This window comes from Mastomys coucha, unplaced genomic scaffold (assembly GCF_008632895.1).
Source record: "Mastomys coucha isolate ucsf_1 unplaced genomic scaffold, UCSF_Mcou_1 pScaffold16, whole genome shotgun sequence".
Taxonomy (NCBI): Eukaryota; Metazoa; Chordata; class Mammalia; order Rodentia; family Muridae; genus Mastomys; species Mastomys coucha.
The window spans coordinates 28,590,613-28,601,186 of record NW_022196898.1 but is presented as its reverse complement, the minus strand read 5'-3'; the positions used below and the strand labels follow the sequence as shown (position 1 = coordinate 28,601,186).

The following is a 10,574-nucleotide window of genomic DNA, read 5'->3' as shown; positions in this document are numbered from 1 at the left end:
GGCCTCGAACTCAGAAATCCACCTGCCTCTGCCTCCCAAGTGCTGGTATTAAAGGCGTGTGCTACCACCGCCCGGCAATTCTTAATTTCTTAAAGTGAATCATAATTTCTGATATGTCCTACTCCAGAAACGGATTGCTAACTTATTAATAGATAATAGCCAAGACTTAAAATTAATTTATTTTGAAGGGTTTTTGAAAACCCTTGAAGTGAATAGCAATATCTTAGTTGTCAGTTTCTAAAGCAAAATCGAAAACTGAATAATAATATGGAAGATGTCAGTCACTGAAGCACAATGAGAATCTCATTTCAGATCCTCAGTGGTTAAGAGTGTAGTTGTACAGGTAGCCATGTAAATTGGTCACTTCCAAAACATCTTTATTTTCTTCCAACAGATTACTCCCAACCTATCATTTTAAATTATTGATTGTTATTTATTATTGTTGTTGTTGAAACTCTAATTTCTTTTTTTTATAAATTTATTTATTCTATATGTGAGTACACTGTTGCAGTTTTCAGACACACCAGAAGAGGGCATCGGATCCCATTACAGATGGTTGTGAGTCACCTTGTGGTTGCTGGGAATTGAACTCAGGACCTCTGGAAGAACAGTCAGTGCTCTTAACCGCTGTGCCATCTCTCCAGCTCAAAACTCTTAATTATGTATAAAGAAAAATTTTGAGTAACTGATCCGTTGTTGTCTATAGTTTGGAATCTATTAAAAACGACTTTGTTAACCTCTTGATTTTTTTTTTCTCTCCCTTCCCGTCTTGATTTAGCCTGCAGGACAGCTTCGAATGCATCAACCAAGATCCTCAGGCTGGAAAACTGAACACGAGTCAGAACAGTTTGGGTCCTTTCCGTACCGGAAGTAACCTAGGTAAAGGACTCTCGGAGTGCTACCGTTGGGGTGGTGGTTCCCTCTGTTTGTTTGTTGTGTTCGGGTTTAGTTTTGCGTTATCTTTAACCTGTGTTTATTTGTGTGTGTGCCTTGCGTCTTCTGTGTGTTCTGCTCCAGGTTTGCTGCAGGCGTGCAGCGGCAAACTGCTGCAGGGGTTGTCTGAAGGAGGACCTCTCCGGCTCACCCGGAGCGCTTCTTTCTTTGCAGGTTTGTGTGGAATGCTGAGCACAGTGTGACCCACACACGTTAAAACTCCTACGCAGGTTCTTAGAAAAATAAATCCATTTGCTCTTCTCTAGAAACCCAAAGGGCTTTCGTGGCAGGAGATGCTAGTTTCAAAATGGAGCTAGAGTCATGCTGTTTTGAAGTTTCAGCAGTGAACCTCTGTTGTGAATGTCTTCGCTAATGGTCCAAATGTGAGGTGACTTTGATCAGAAATGAGCCCTTAGTGTTTCTAGGAGAATTAATTTCTTCTGATTTTCCCAGGCCTCCTGTGCTGCTGTGAGCTGTTTCTTTTTTGCTGTGGCATCTCTTCCCCATTTATTCACCTGACCTTTACCTGCATGGAGTATCTAAGTCACTCTATTAGGAGCATGAAAGGGCTCAATCACACCTCTCTCTCTCTCTCTCTCTCTCTCTCTCTCTCTCTCTCTCTCTCTCTCTCTTTCTCTCATATTAATTAACTTAATCAAATCATTGAAATGCAATGTCTAGGTTCCTTACAGGTATAGTAATCTTGATATTCTGGGTATATTCTGGGATTTAACTGGCCTTGCCGGCAGAGGTTGCTCAATATCCTTTGTAGCATGATTAACAAGCACAATGTTCATGACTAACATTTAAAGTTGTGAGCAAGGCAAATGAGATCTTTTTCCTTTCTGTTCGTTTTCCTAGCCTGAAATATATTAAGCATTATAGTTTTCTAGTGCCTAGTGAAACTGATACATCCCAGCTCCTTAGAGCAAGTACAGCATATTTATATATTCCCTTTAAAACTTGGACAATAAACATGTTTCTAAAAAATACTAGCAAGTATGTTATACATCCACAACAGTGACTTCTTGTTCATTGTGAAATTTACTAGAACAAATTCTCATGTACCTTTCAGCCCAGTAAATGTATAGCTCAGTCAGTCTGGAGCCTTCTAGGTATACATGCTACTTAAGCTTTTTGTTCTTCAAATTTATGCCAGGACATGAGTTTTTTCTGAATAACTGTAATACCATGTATGGGGAATAGAACTGGAGGAAAAAACTGCTAGGAAGTTAATGTTTTCAGTGTCTTCAAAGAGACTGTGTTATAAATAAACATTTCTAGACTTATGAAGTGGTTTTAAACTATTTTTTCTTCTTTCTTTTTTTTTTTTTTCCGAGACAGGGCTTCTCTGTGTAGCCTTGGCTGTCCTGGAACTCACTCTGTAGACCAGGCTGGCCTCAAACTCAGAAATCTGCCTGCCTCTGCCTCCCAAGTGCTGGAATTAAAGGTGTGCACCACCACCACCCAGCTTAACTATTTTTCTTCCTAAGCTGCTTACAACTATTATTGAAACTAACTTAAGTATAAAGTCTTTGAAAATGTTGTACTGTTTAGATATATTAATAATGAAGAAATGGCTAAAGTAGAATGCTGGTTGTGTTTCCTGCGTGGATGGTTTAATGTACATGCTAATTTTTAATAGCTGTCATTCAGAAGAGTCTAGACTCCAGCATAAAGGCAAATGGCTTTTTGGTTGTGTTTCTTGTTTCTTGTGGACTTTTTATATATTTAATTTGCTGTCTATTAGTTGCTATTATATATTAGTTCAACAATAGCAGTAGCCTACTTTGAAGTCTAGAAATTACTGAAGCCATCTTTAAAATGCCTCTGTCATTGGCAAACCTAATGTTTTTCTTGTCTCTTTGTCTTAGCACACAGCACACCTGTGGATATGCCAAGCAGAGGGCAGAATGAAGACAGGGACAGTGGCATTGCTCGATCAGGTACTTCCTTACACTGCTTTAACTAATACGGTAGGCTCTCTATAGTGAAAAATAGGAACTAGAAAGGTAGTCTTTGCTCTGTCCTTCCCCCCAACCCTTTTCTTTCTTTCCTCTATATTCTAAATCTCTATGTCTGAGAATATGAAACTTTGATGGTCATCATCTCAGAATGATTGTGCACACAAGCTAGTTTTATCTAATACCTAAATTTACATGAGATTAGTGTATAATAGTAAATTTCTTCCAGCATGGAGCTTCGTTGTGCCAATTGTGCTAGGAATTTATTTGCTAACTGCTTAGTCAGAGGATGCACTGTGGAGGTCAGTCTACCTGTGACAATGAGAGATGCTACCAGCCGGCTACCACCCTTTCTATCCTGTGATGCTGATCTAGATTGTACCTCAGGTACCCTTCTCTGCTCATTTAGAGGCTAACCTTGCCTAAGACTGCCTTGAGACCGTCACCCCAACCCAGTTTCAACTTTTGTACACAAATCTGCTTTTAAGTTTTAATTTGTGGTTCCGATCTGAGGTTAGTTCCATGTTTCAAGGACCTAACAAGGAGGCATGTTGAGCTTTTGCTGATGAATATGCATCCTACAGGCAGCCTTCCAGTGAGATCCAAGAGTGTCCAACTGGTTGTCCTGTGAGCTTTGACTCCTTTACCAGAGGCCCACCAGCCGCGTGGGACTAGCTTCCAGTCTTGGTGTCTTTCCTCCTATCTTTTCACCCATTTATCACATGCTGAAGCTCCCACATTCTACCTCAAAGCTCATGGATTGTTTCTGGGTACTGTCAGATCCCTGCAGTCCCCTTGTTCAACTCTGTTCCCAGAGTCACTAATGAAATGCAGCAGCTGATGAATCTCCTTGTTTGGTTTGTATGTGTGTACACTGAGGCGATTAATGGTTCATAGTCATTAGCTAACTTTCATCATGTGACACTTTCCTTAGCTTTTCCCCCAGTGCTTCTTATGCTCCAAGAACACAATGCATTTGGCTGTCATGCCTATTCAGCCTGTTTTGTTCTTTTGTTTGTTTGTTTGTTGAGACAGTATCTCTCTACATAGTCCTGGCTGTTATAGAACTAACTATATAGACCAGGCTTGCTTTGAACTCGTAGAGATCCACCTGCCTCTGTATGTTACCACACTGACCTTCTCAGGTATTTTCCTCAGACCTTCTTTGTTTTTGATAATCATGATGGTTTTAGTCTTGGTTTCACTATTTGAATATGCTTGCTTGGTGGATTTCTCATGATTAAACTGTGGTTGTGGGTTTGAGCTGCATAACCACAAAAGTAATACACCGTCCTGCTCACAGGGTCTCAGGGTATGAACTGTCCACATGATTCATGAGTTCAGTTATTGACCTTGTTTATTAATGAGATTCTATTAACTAGGTCTCTTAGAGACGAAGTTGATCCCCTTGACATTTGTGCGCGTGCCTTACCCGTCACCTGAGATGTGCTCCCTTTCCTTGAGGGGCAAGAGTCTGCAGCAATGATTTGAAATTTTCTTCATGGACATTGTGCCTTTCTCATTTCTTGACTTACACTTGGTTATTATTCCAAGGTCATTTATTTTTCACTTTGGATATAACCCAGTAATACTTATATTTGCCTAAATTGCCTGGGCTTTAACCCTGGGAGAATCTGTGATTCCGTTGACACTGCTCTCATGCATGGGGATAGCAGGACAGGGGAGCTCTGCCACCCTGTTCCAGTACTGAGTACTTATGAGTCATCTGTTGTTTTCTGTCCCAGCCCCAGAGTCAGAGGGTGCGTGCGTGGTTCATAGACTGTCTCTGGAGGGCAGCACGGGTCTCTTGTGGATATTCTGAAAAAGTCTTCTGTGTCTATATTTAAAATAAAAGCTAATTTAGAAAATTACTTTTGAAACAGGGCTCATTAAGTTGTTGATCTGGTTGGCTTTCTAACTCACTCTAGCCCAGGCAAGCCTTGAATTTATGACCCTCCTACTCAGTTTTCACACCTGCCAAAAAGATCATTTTTAAGAGAATGATCGTAATGGCTGTTACTAGAAATTTTCAAGTAAGGGGCTAGAGAGACCGCCCAATCTGTAAGGTGCTTACTGCATAAGCGTTGAGGACCTGAGTTCAGCGCCATGGTCCACATGAGATCTGGCAGTACACTTCTAGCATCCCAGCACACAAATAAAAAAGAAAGACAATTTTAAGTAAGGCCTTGGAGAGAGGATACTGGTTGCAGGCATGTAGGAGGTAGCATTTGTAGGACTTGGCAACAAGAGCACATGTGTTCCCAAGGAGGGTGTTGGAACCATGCACAGCTCTCTGGTTTCTGACTTGAGCAAGTAAATGGGAAGACAGCATTAACCAGAGTCAGGACGCATGAGGCTAGCAAGGGAGACACATCTGAGGTTTTTGGTTTTTTACCAGAACTGTCCCCAAATTCTCCAATTGGGAGTCATCTGCTGTATTTAAAATGAGAAGTTGTCTTGACAGGGATGGGTCAGAGCACCTGAAATCTGGAAGTCTTGAGTCCGCAGTAGTGAGTAGTATTAAGACTTATAGGCTGGATTTGAGACCAGTCTTTCCAGTTCAGCTTTGTAGTAAGCTCTCTTCCCCTTCAAAGTGTTCATATTTAGCAAGAAAGAGAACCTTACCATCCTCACTGTAATTACATGTCCTGTGTCCTTTCAGTGCCCAGTGTAGGAAAACCGTGAATACTTTCCATCATTCCTTTTTGAATGAAGTATGTGCAAATGAACCTTCAGAATAAGAGCAGACATTATTGAAGTGTTCAGATAAAATACATTTTAGCTTTGCTGCAGAAATAGTTCCAGAGGTGCTGTGGTAGAGTTATAATCTAATGAGATAGCCAGGAGCCAGGAGAGTTACACAAGGAGGTTGGGCACGTCATTTCACCATCAAGGAACTTTCTGGTGAGATTAGACAATTACAGGTCTATCTTTGGGAAATGAGAAAGTCCCATAAGCAAATGTAAATTGTGGGGTTTATTGGTTTGGTTTGGTTTTTTGAGACAGGGTCTCTCTACCTAGCCCTGGCTGTCCTGGAATTCACTCTGTAGACCAGGCTGGCCTCGAACTCACAGAGATCTGCCTGCCAAGTGTGGGGATTCTCAGTGCTGAGCTGGCAAGAAGCTCCTCTCCCTTTCTGTGCCCCTACAAGTTTTCCTCTTTCTGCCCTGCCTCAGCTTGGGTCATCACTTTGGAGTGAGTGAGTGATGAGTGCAGCTGCTCGAGAGCTTTATGTCCTAGCTACTTCAGAAACGTTAGGATACTTTGAAACATAGTATTTTTATTCAAGGGTCTTTTCTAGGAATGGTAAAACTTCCATGGTGCTTTTGAAGACTTACGTGTTTTACCAGTGATGCAGGCCTCCCATGGTAGGCAAGTTTCATGCTGCTAAACATTATCCCCAGCTTCCTTTGAGACAGGCAAGCCTTGAACTCCTCTCTGTAGTAGCCCAGACTCCCCAGTAGCTGGTGTCACAAGCCCATGACAGCAAGCACAGCCTAGGAGACCTTCTGAAGCTTCAAAGTCATTTTGTAGTCTTAAAATGTATTACCTAGGGCTGGTGAGATGGCTCAGCAGGTAAGAGCATGGACTGCTCTTCCGAAGGTCCTGAGTTCGGATCCCAGCAACCACATGGTGGGTCACAACCATCCGTAATGAGATCTGATGCCCTCTTCCGGTGCATCTGAAGACAGCTTCAGTGTATTACTCTGGGCCAGAGAGAGTGGGGCTGTCCTGAGTTCAATTCCCAGCAACCACATGATGGCTCAGGGTCATCTGTGCAGCTACATTGTACTCATACACATAAAAAATAAATAAATAAATCTTTAAAAAATGTATTACCTATAATTAATTTTATTAGTTATGTTTATTTAATGTTTATTAATTTTCTGTATTTGAAAATGAGGGTCAGAGACTGGGCATGGTGACACATGTTTTTAATTAAAGGACCAGGGAGGCAGAGACAAGTGGATCTCTTTGTGAGTTTGAGGCCAGCCTGGCCTACAATAGTGAGTTCCAGGAGAGCCAGGATCACATTTACCTTGTCTCAGAAAACAAAATAAAAAAGAAAGAAAGAAAGAAAGAAAGAAAGAAAGAAAGAAAGAAAGAAAGAAAGAAATGAAAAAGAGGATTAGGAGAGGGGAAATCTCACACTGATGAATTGGTTACTGCCTAAATTTTACCTCTCAAAAGAGAGTGAAGAAATAGGCCAAAGGAAGAAATACATCTAAGTAAGCTTTGTAATATGAGGTTGACTTAAGTTGGGCTGTGTCTTAGATGCACTTAGACATCTACAGTGCATACTCCTTTGTATTTATAATGTAAAGCCTGATCATGGGCACTGGTTCTAATCTGCAAGTTTGTGGATTAGGAATCTGTGTGACTAAGAATAGAAGGTGGCTAGGATTAGGTAGGTATAGGTAGGCTAGGATTCTTATTTCCTCTAGAATGGTAGTATGCGTCTGTAATCCCAGCACTTGGTCAAAAAAAAAAAAATGCCTGTGTGATTTTTTTTTCTCCCTTTTATCTGCAGAATTTTTGGAAGAGAGAAATTTTAGTCTCCCCCTGCTGGATGTGATTGGCAAAAAAATTTAGGGTGTATGTGTAATCATACTTTTGGCTATTTCAGTGTGCTGTTTTCCTACCAGTCTTCCCCCACCCTTCCAGCCCAACACTAGGGAGGGGAGGAAGGTGGCATCTGAATCATTAGACTACCTCCTGCTGACTAGCCATTGACTTCCCTAGGGCATTGTTGATCTTTGTGGTCAGGATATCCAATTTCTTCTTTCTCTTTGCTCACAACCACTTCACAAACCTCAGAAGTGGGGGGAAGCAACAGCCTCCCCAGCCTCTTGGGGCTCTGGCATTTTTATATCCCCTTAAGAGTCCCCAGAATTACAAACATAAACTATCTTCAGCTGGCAGAATCCCGTCCCTGCCAGAGCACAACACAAATTATAGTTAGCAGCTGTGGATGATCTGAAGCAGCCACGTATCCCACACCTGGAATTAAAACGAAAACATAGTCGCATAACATTTCTGTGTTTTTAAAGAAATTAGAATTCTCACTCTGTGTGTGTGTTTATGATGTTGAAATACATATTACATAAAATTTACCATTTTCCACTCTTTCTGGAGGTTGATCGTAGGGAGGTTGGCTCTGTAGCTCAAGCTAGCCTGAGACTCAAAATTATATCGCTAAGCTAGCCTAAAACTCAATGTCTGGGCTGGAGAGATGGCTCAGAGGTTAAGAGCACTGACTGCTCTTCCAGAGGTCCTGAGTTCAAATCCCAGCAGCCACAACCACTTCACAAACCTCAGAAGTGGGGGAAGCATCTGTAATAGGAATCCAATGCCCTCTTCTGTTGTGTCTGAAGACAGTTACAGTGTACTCATATACATAAAATAAATAAATATGTCTTTAAAGAAAAAGAACTCAAGATACTCCTGGTTCTGCATCGTTAGTACTGTACTACCATGCCTGTGTATATTTATTATTTATTTATTCATTCATCTGTGGCATGGGTGAGTGAGTGAACATGTATGTGCAAGTGTATAAGCATGTGCTACATGAGTTTGTGTCACCTTGGGTGTCATTTGCTTTCTGAGATAGAGTCTCTTCCTGGGATGTGAACATTTCTGATTTGGCTAGCCTGACTGGCCAGTGAACCCCAGTGGTTCTCCTGTCCCTTCTTCCCCAGTGTTAGAATAACAAGTATATGCTAGCAAACCTAGGTTTCCATGTGGGTTCCAGACTCTATGGAATCCATTGTAAATGTACAGCTCCGTGGTACTGCACGCCATAGCATTCACTGTTAAGGACTCAAGCTGGACTTTCACATTTGATATGTACTGCCTTGCAGCTTCACTGAGCAGCCTTTTGATCACACCCTTCCCGTCTCCGAGCTCCTCTACATCCTCTTCCAGCAGTTACCAGCGCCGCTGGCTTCGAAGTCAGACGACGAGTTTGGAAAATGGCGTCTTTCCAAGGAGGTGAGTGACTTGTTTCTTCTGGCTAAGGAAAGTGCTAGCTAGTGTGAACAGCGTCCAGAACCTCACAGGCTTATCCTTGCCTGTTGTTAGGGCAAGAAGGCCTGAAACCTTGTGATTAGCTCCAGCTTAGCCTGAAGTTTACTAGTTCAGTTGTTTAAGGAGATAGTAAATTAAATCTAGGTAGGCTGGCCTGGAATACAGTATGTAGCCCACATGAGACTCACTCACCATCTTTTGCTTCTGCTTCCTAAGTGATAGGATTATGAGTGTCCCATCTTTTTATTTAGGAGATACTGGAGATGCCTGGATAGCAGTGCAGTGTCGGTGCTGAATTTGGTGATGGTTTAGAGTGAATGTGCTCTATAAGCAAGAAAAGCTGGGACAAATATCTTCCCTGGTAACAGTGATTCCAGGGAGATATTTGAGGCACAGGTCCTTTGTGGCACTTAAATTCTTAGACTAAACAGGTATGGATAGGAGTATACATAGAGATAGATAGCCTCAAGTTATTTTCTACTTTGATTTCAGTTTGTTTTTGAAGCTGAAGTTTATTCAGTTGTGTACAGAGCATACATTCGATGCTATACCAGCAGCATCCTGGCCATTGGTTTTGTATCTCAAAACATTTCAATGGGATTTTCACATGTCACTAAACTATTTGTGTCAATTAACTGAGTTTGTAAATTGCCTAGTGATCACCATGTTGGAGAGAATCTGTGAAGATGACACCATGTGCTTGCTTGTGCTGAAGTAGTTAATGCCCAACAGGGACGATGACAGTAAACAGGTGTCAAGGAAGATCAGTATACGATAAACACCATGAAGATGAGGAGTACAAAGGAACTGAATGGGGAGAAGCACAGTAGTGGGGACTCATGGGGCAAGCTGAGCAGCAAGAGCTGAGGGCACTGAGCCGCTGCTGTTTGATGAGTGGACTAAGATGGAATGATGACGAGATTGTGGAGTCAGAGGTCAGGGCAAGTCCTAGCCGAGGGCATGTGCCAGAGCATTTTAACAGGGTTCTGGCAGCTTCTTCTCCTGCACATTAGGATGGAAACAGGTTCAGCCTTGGTGATGTTAGGAGAATAAAACTAGATGAGCAAGTCAAGAGGTCAGGCCATGTTTGATATACAGCAAATAAAACATTGGCGGTGCATATGTATAATCCTAGCACTTGGGAGATAGGCTTAGGGCAAGCTGCATCCAAGGCCAGCCTGGGCTACACACAGACACTGTCTCAAAAAAACAAAACAAAAACAAAAACAAAAAACAAAATTTGGATTCTCAAGATGGCTCTGTGGTTAAAGGCACCTGCTGTCAAGCTTAATGACCTGAGTTTGATCTCAGGATCATACAGTGGAAGAAGAGAGCCAACTCTAGGAAGTTTCCCTGTGACTTCCAGATATGTGTGCCATGGCACATATGCACAAACCACACATACATACAAAATTAAAAAAAAACCTTTTTAATAACCCTGGCTATCCTGGAACTCACTATATACAGCAGGCTGGCCTCAACAGAGATCCACCTGCCTCTGTGTCTCAAGTGCTGCTATTAAAGGTGTGTGCCACTGTGTCCAGTTTTTTGGTTTTTCGAGATAGGGCTTCTCTGTATAGCCCTGGTGTAGCCCGCGCAGTCCTCTCACCAGGAAGAAGACATGCGGACACTAGGTTCCTTCTGCAGCAA

At 42.0% G+C, this 10,574-nt stretch overlaps 1 protein-coding gene across 4 annotated transcripts in view; it reads left to right on the top strand.

Moving 5' to 3' along the window:
• Positions 1 to 10,574, top strand: part of Fnip2 (folliculin interacting protein 2) — a 113,511-nt gene that overhangs the window by 56,438 nt on the left and 46,499 nt on the right. For 2 of the 4 annotated variants that reach the window (XM_031374129.1, XM_031374128.1), the window contains exons 6-9: positions 779 to 879; positions 1,018 to 1,107; positions 2,808 to 2,879; positions 8,759 to 8,888. In XM_031374129.1, the coding sequence (XP_031229989.1) occupies positions 779 to 879; positions 1,018 to 1,107; positions 2,808 to 2,879; positions 8,759 to 8,888 (393 nt within the window). The remainder of the gene's footprint in view (positions 1 to 778; positions 880 to 1,017; positions 1,108 to 2,807; positions 2,880 to 8,758; positions 8,889 to 10,574) is intronic. The other 2 variants (XM_031374131.1, XM_031374130.1) reach the window with 1 other exon arrangement.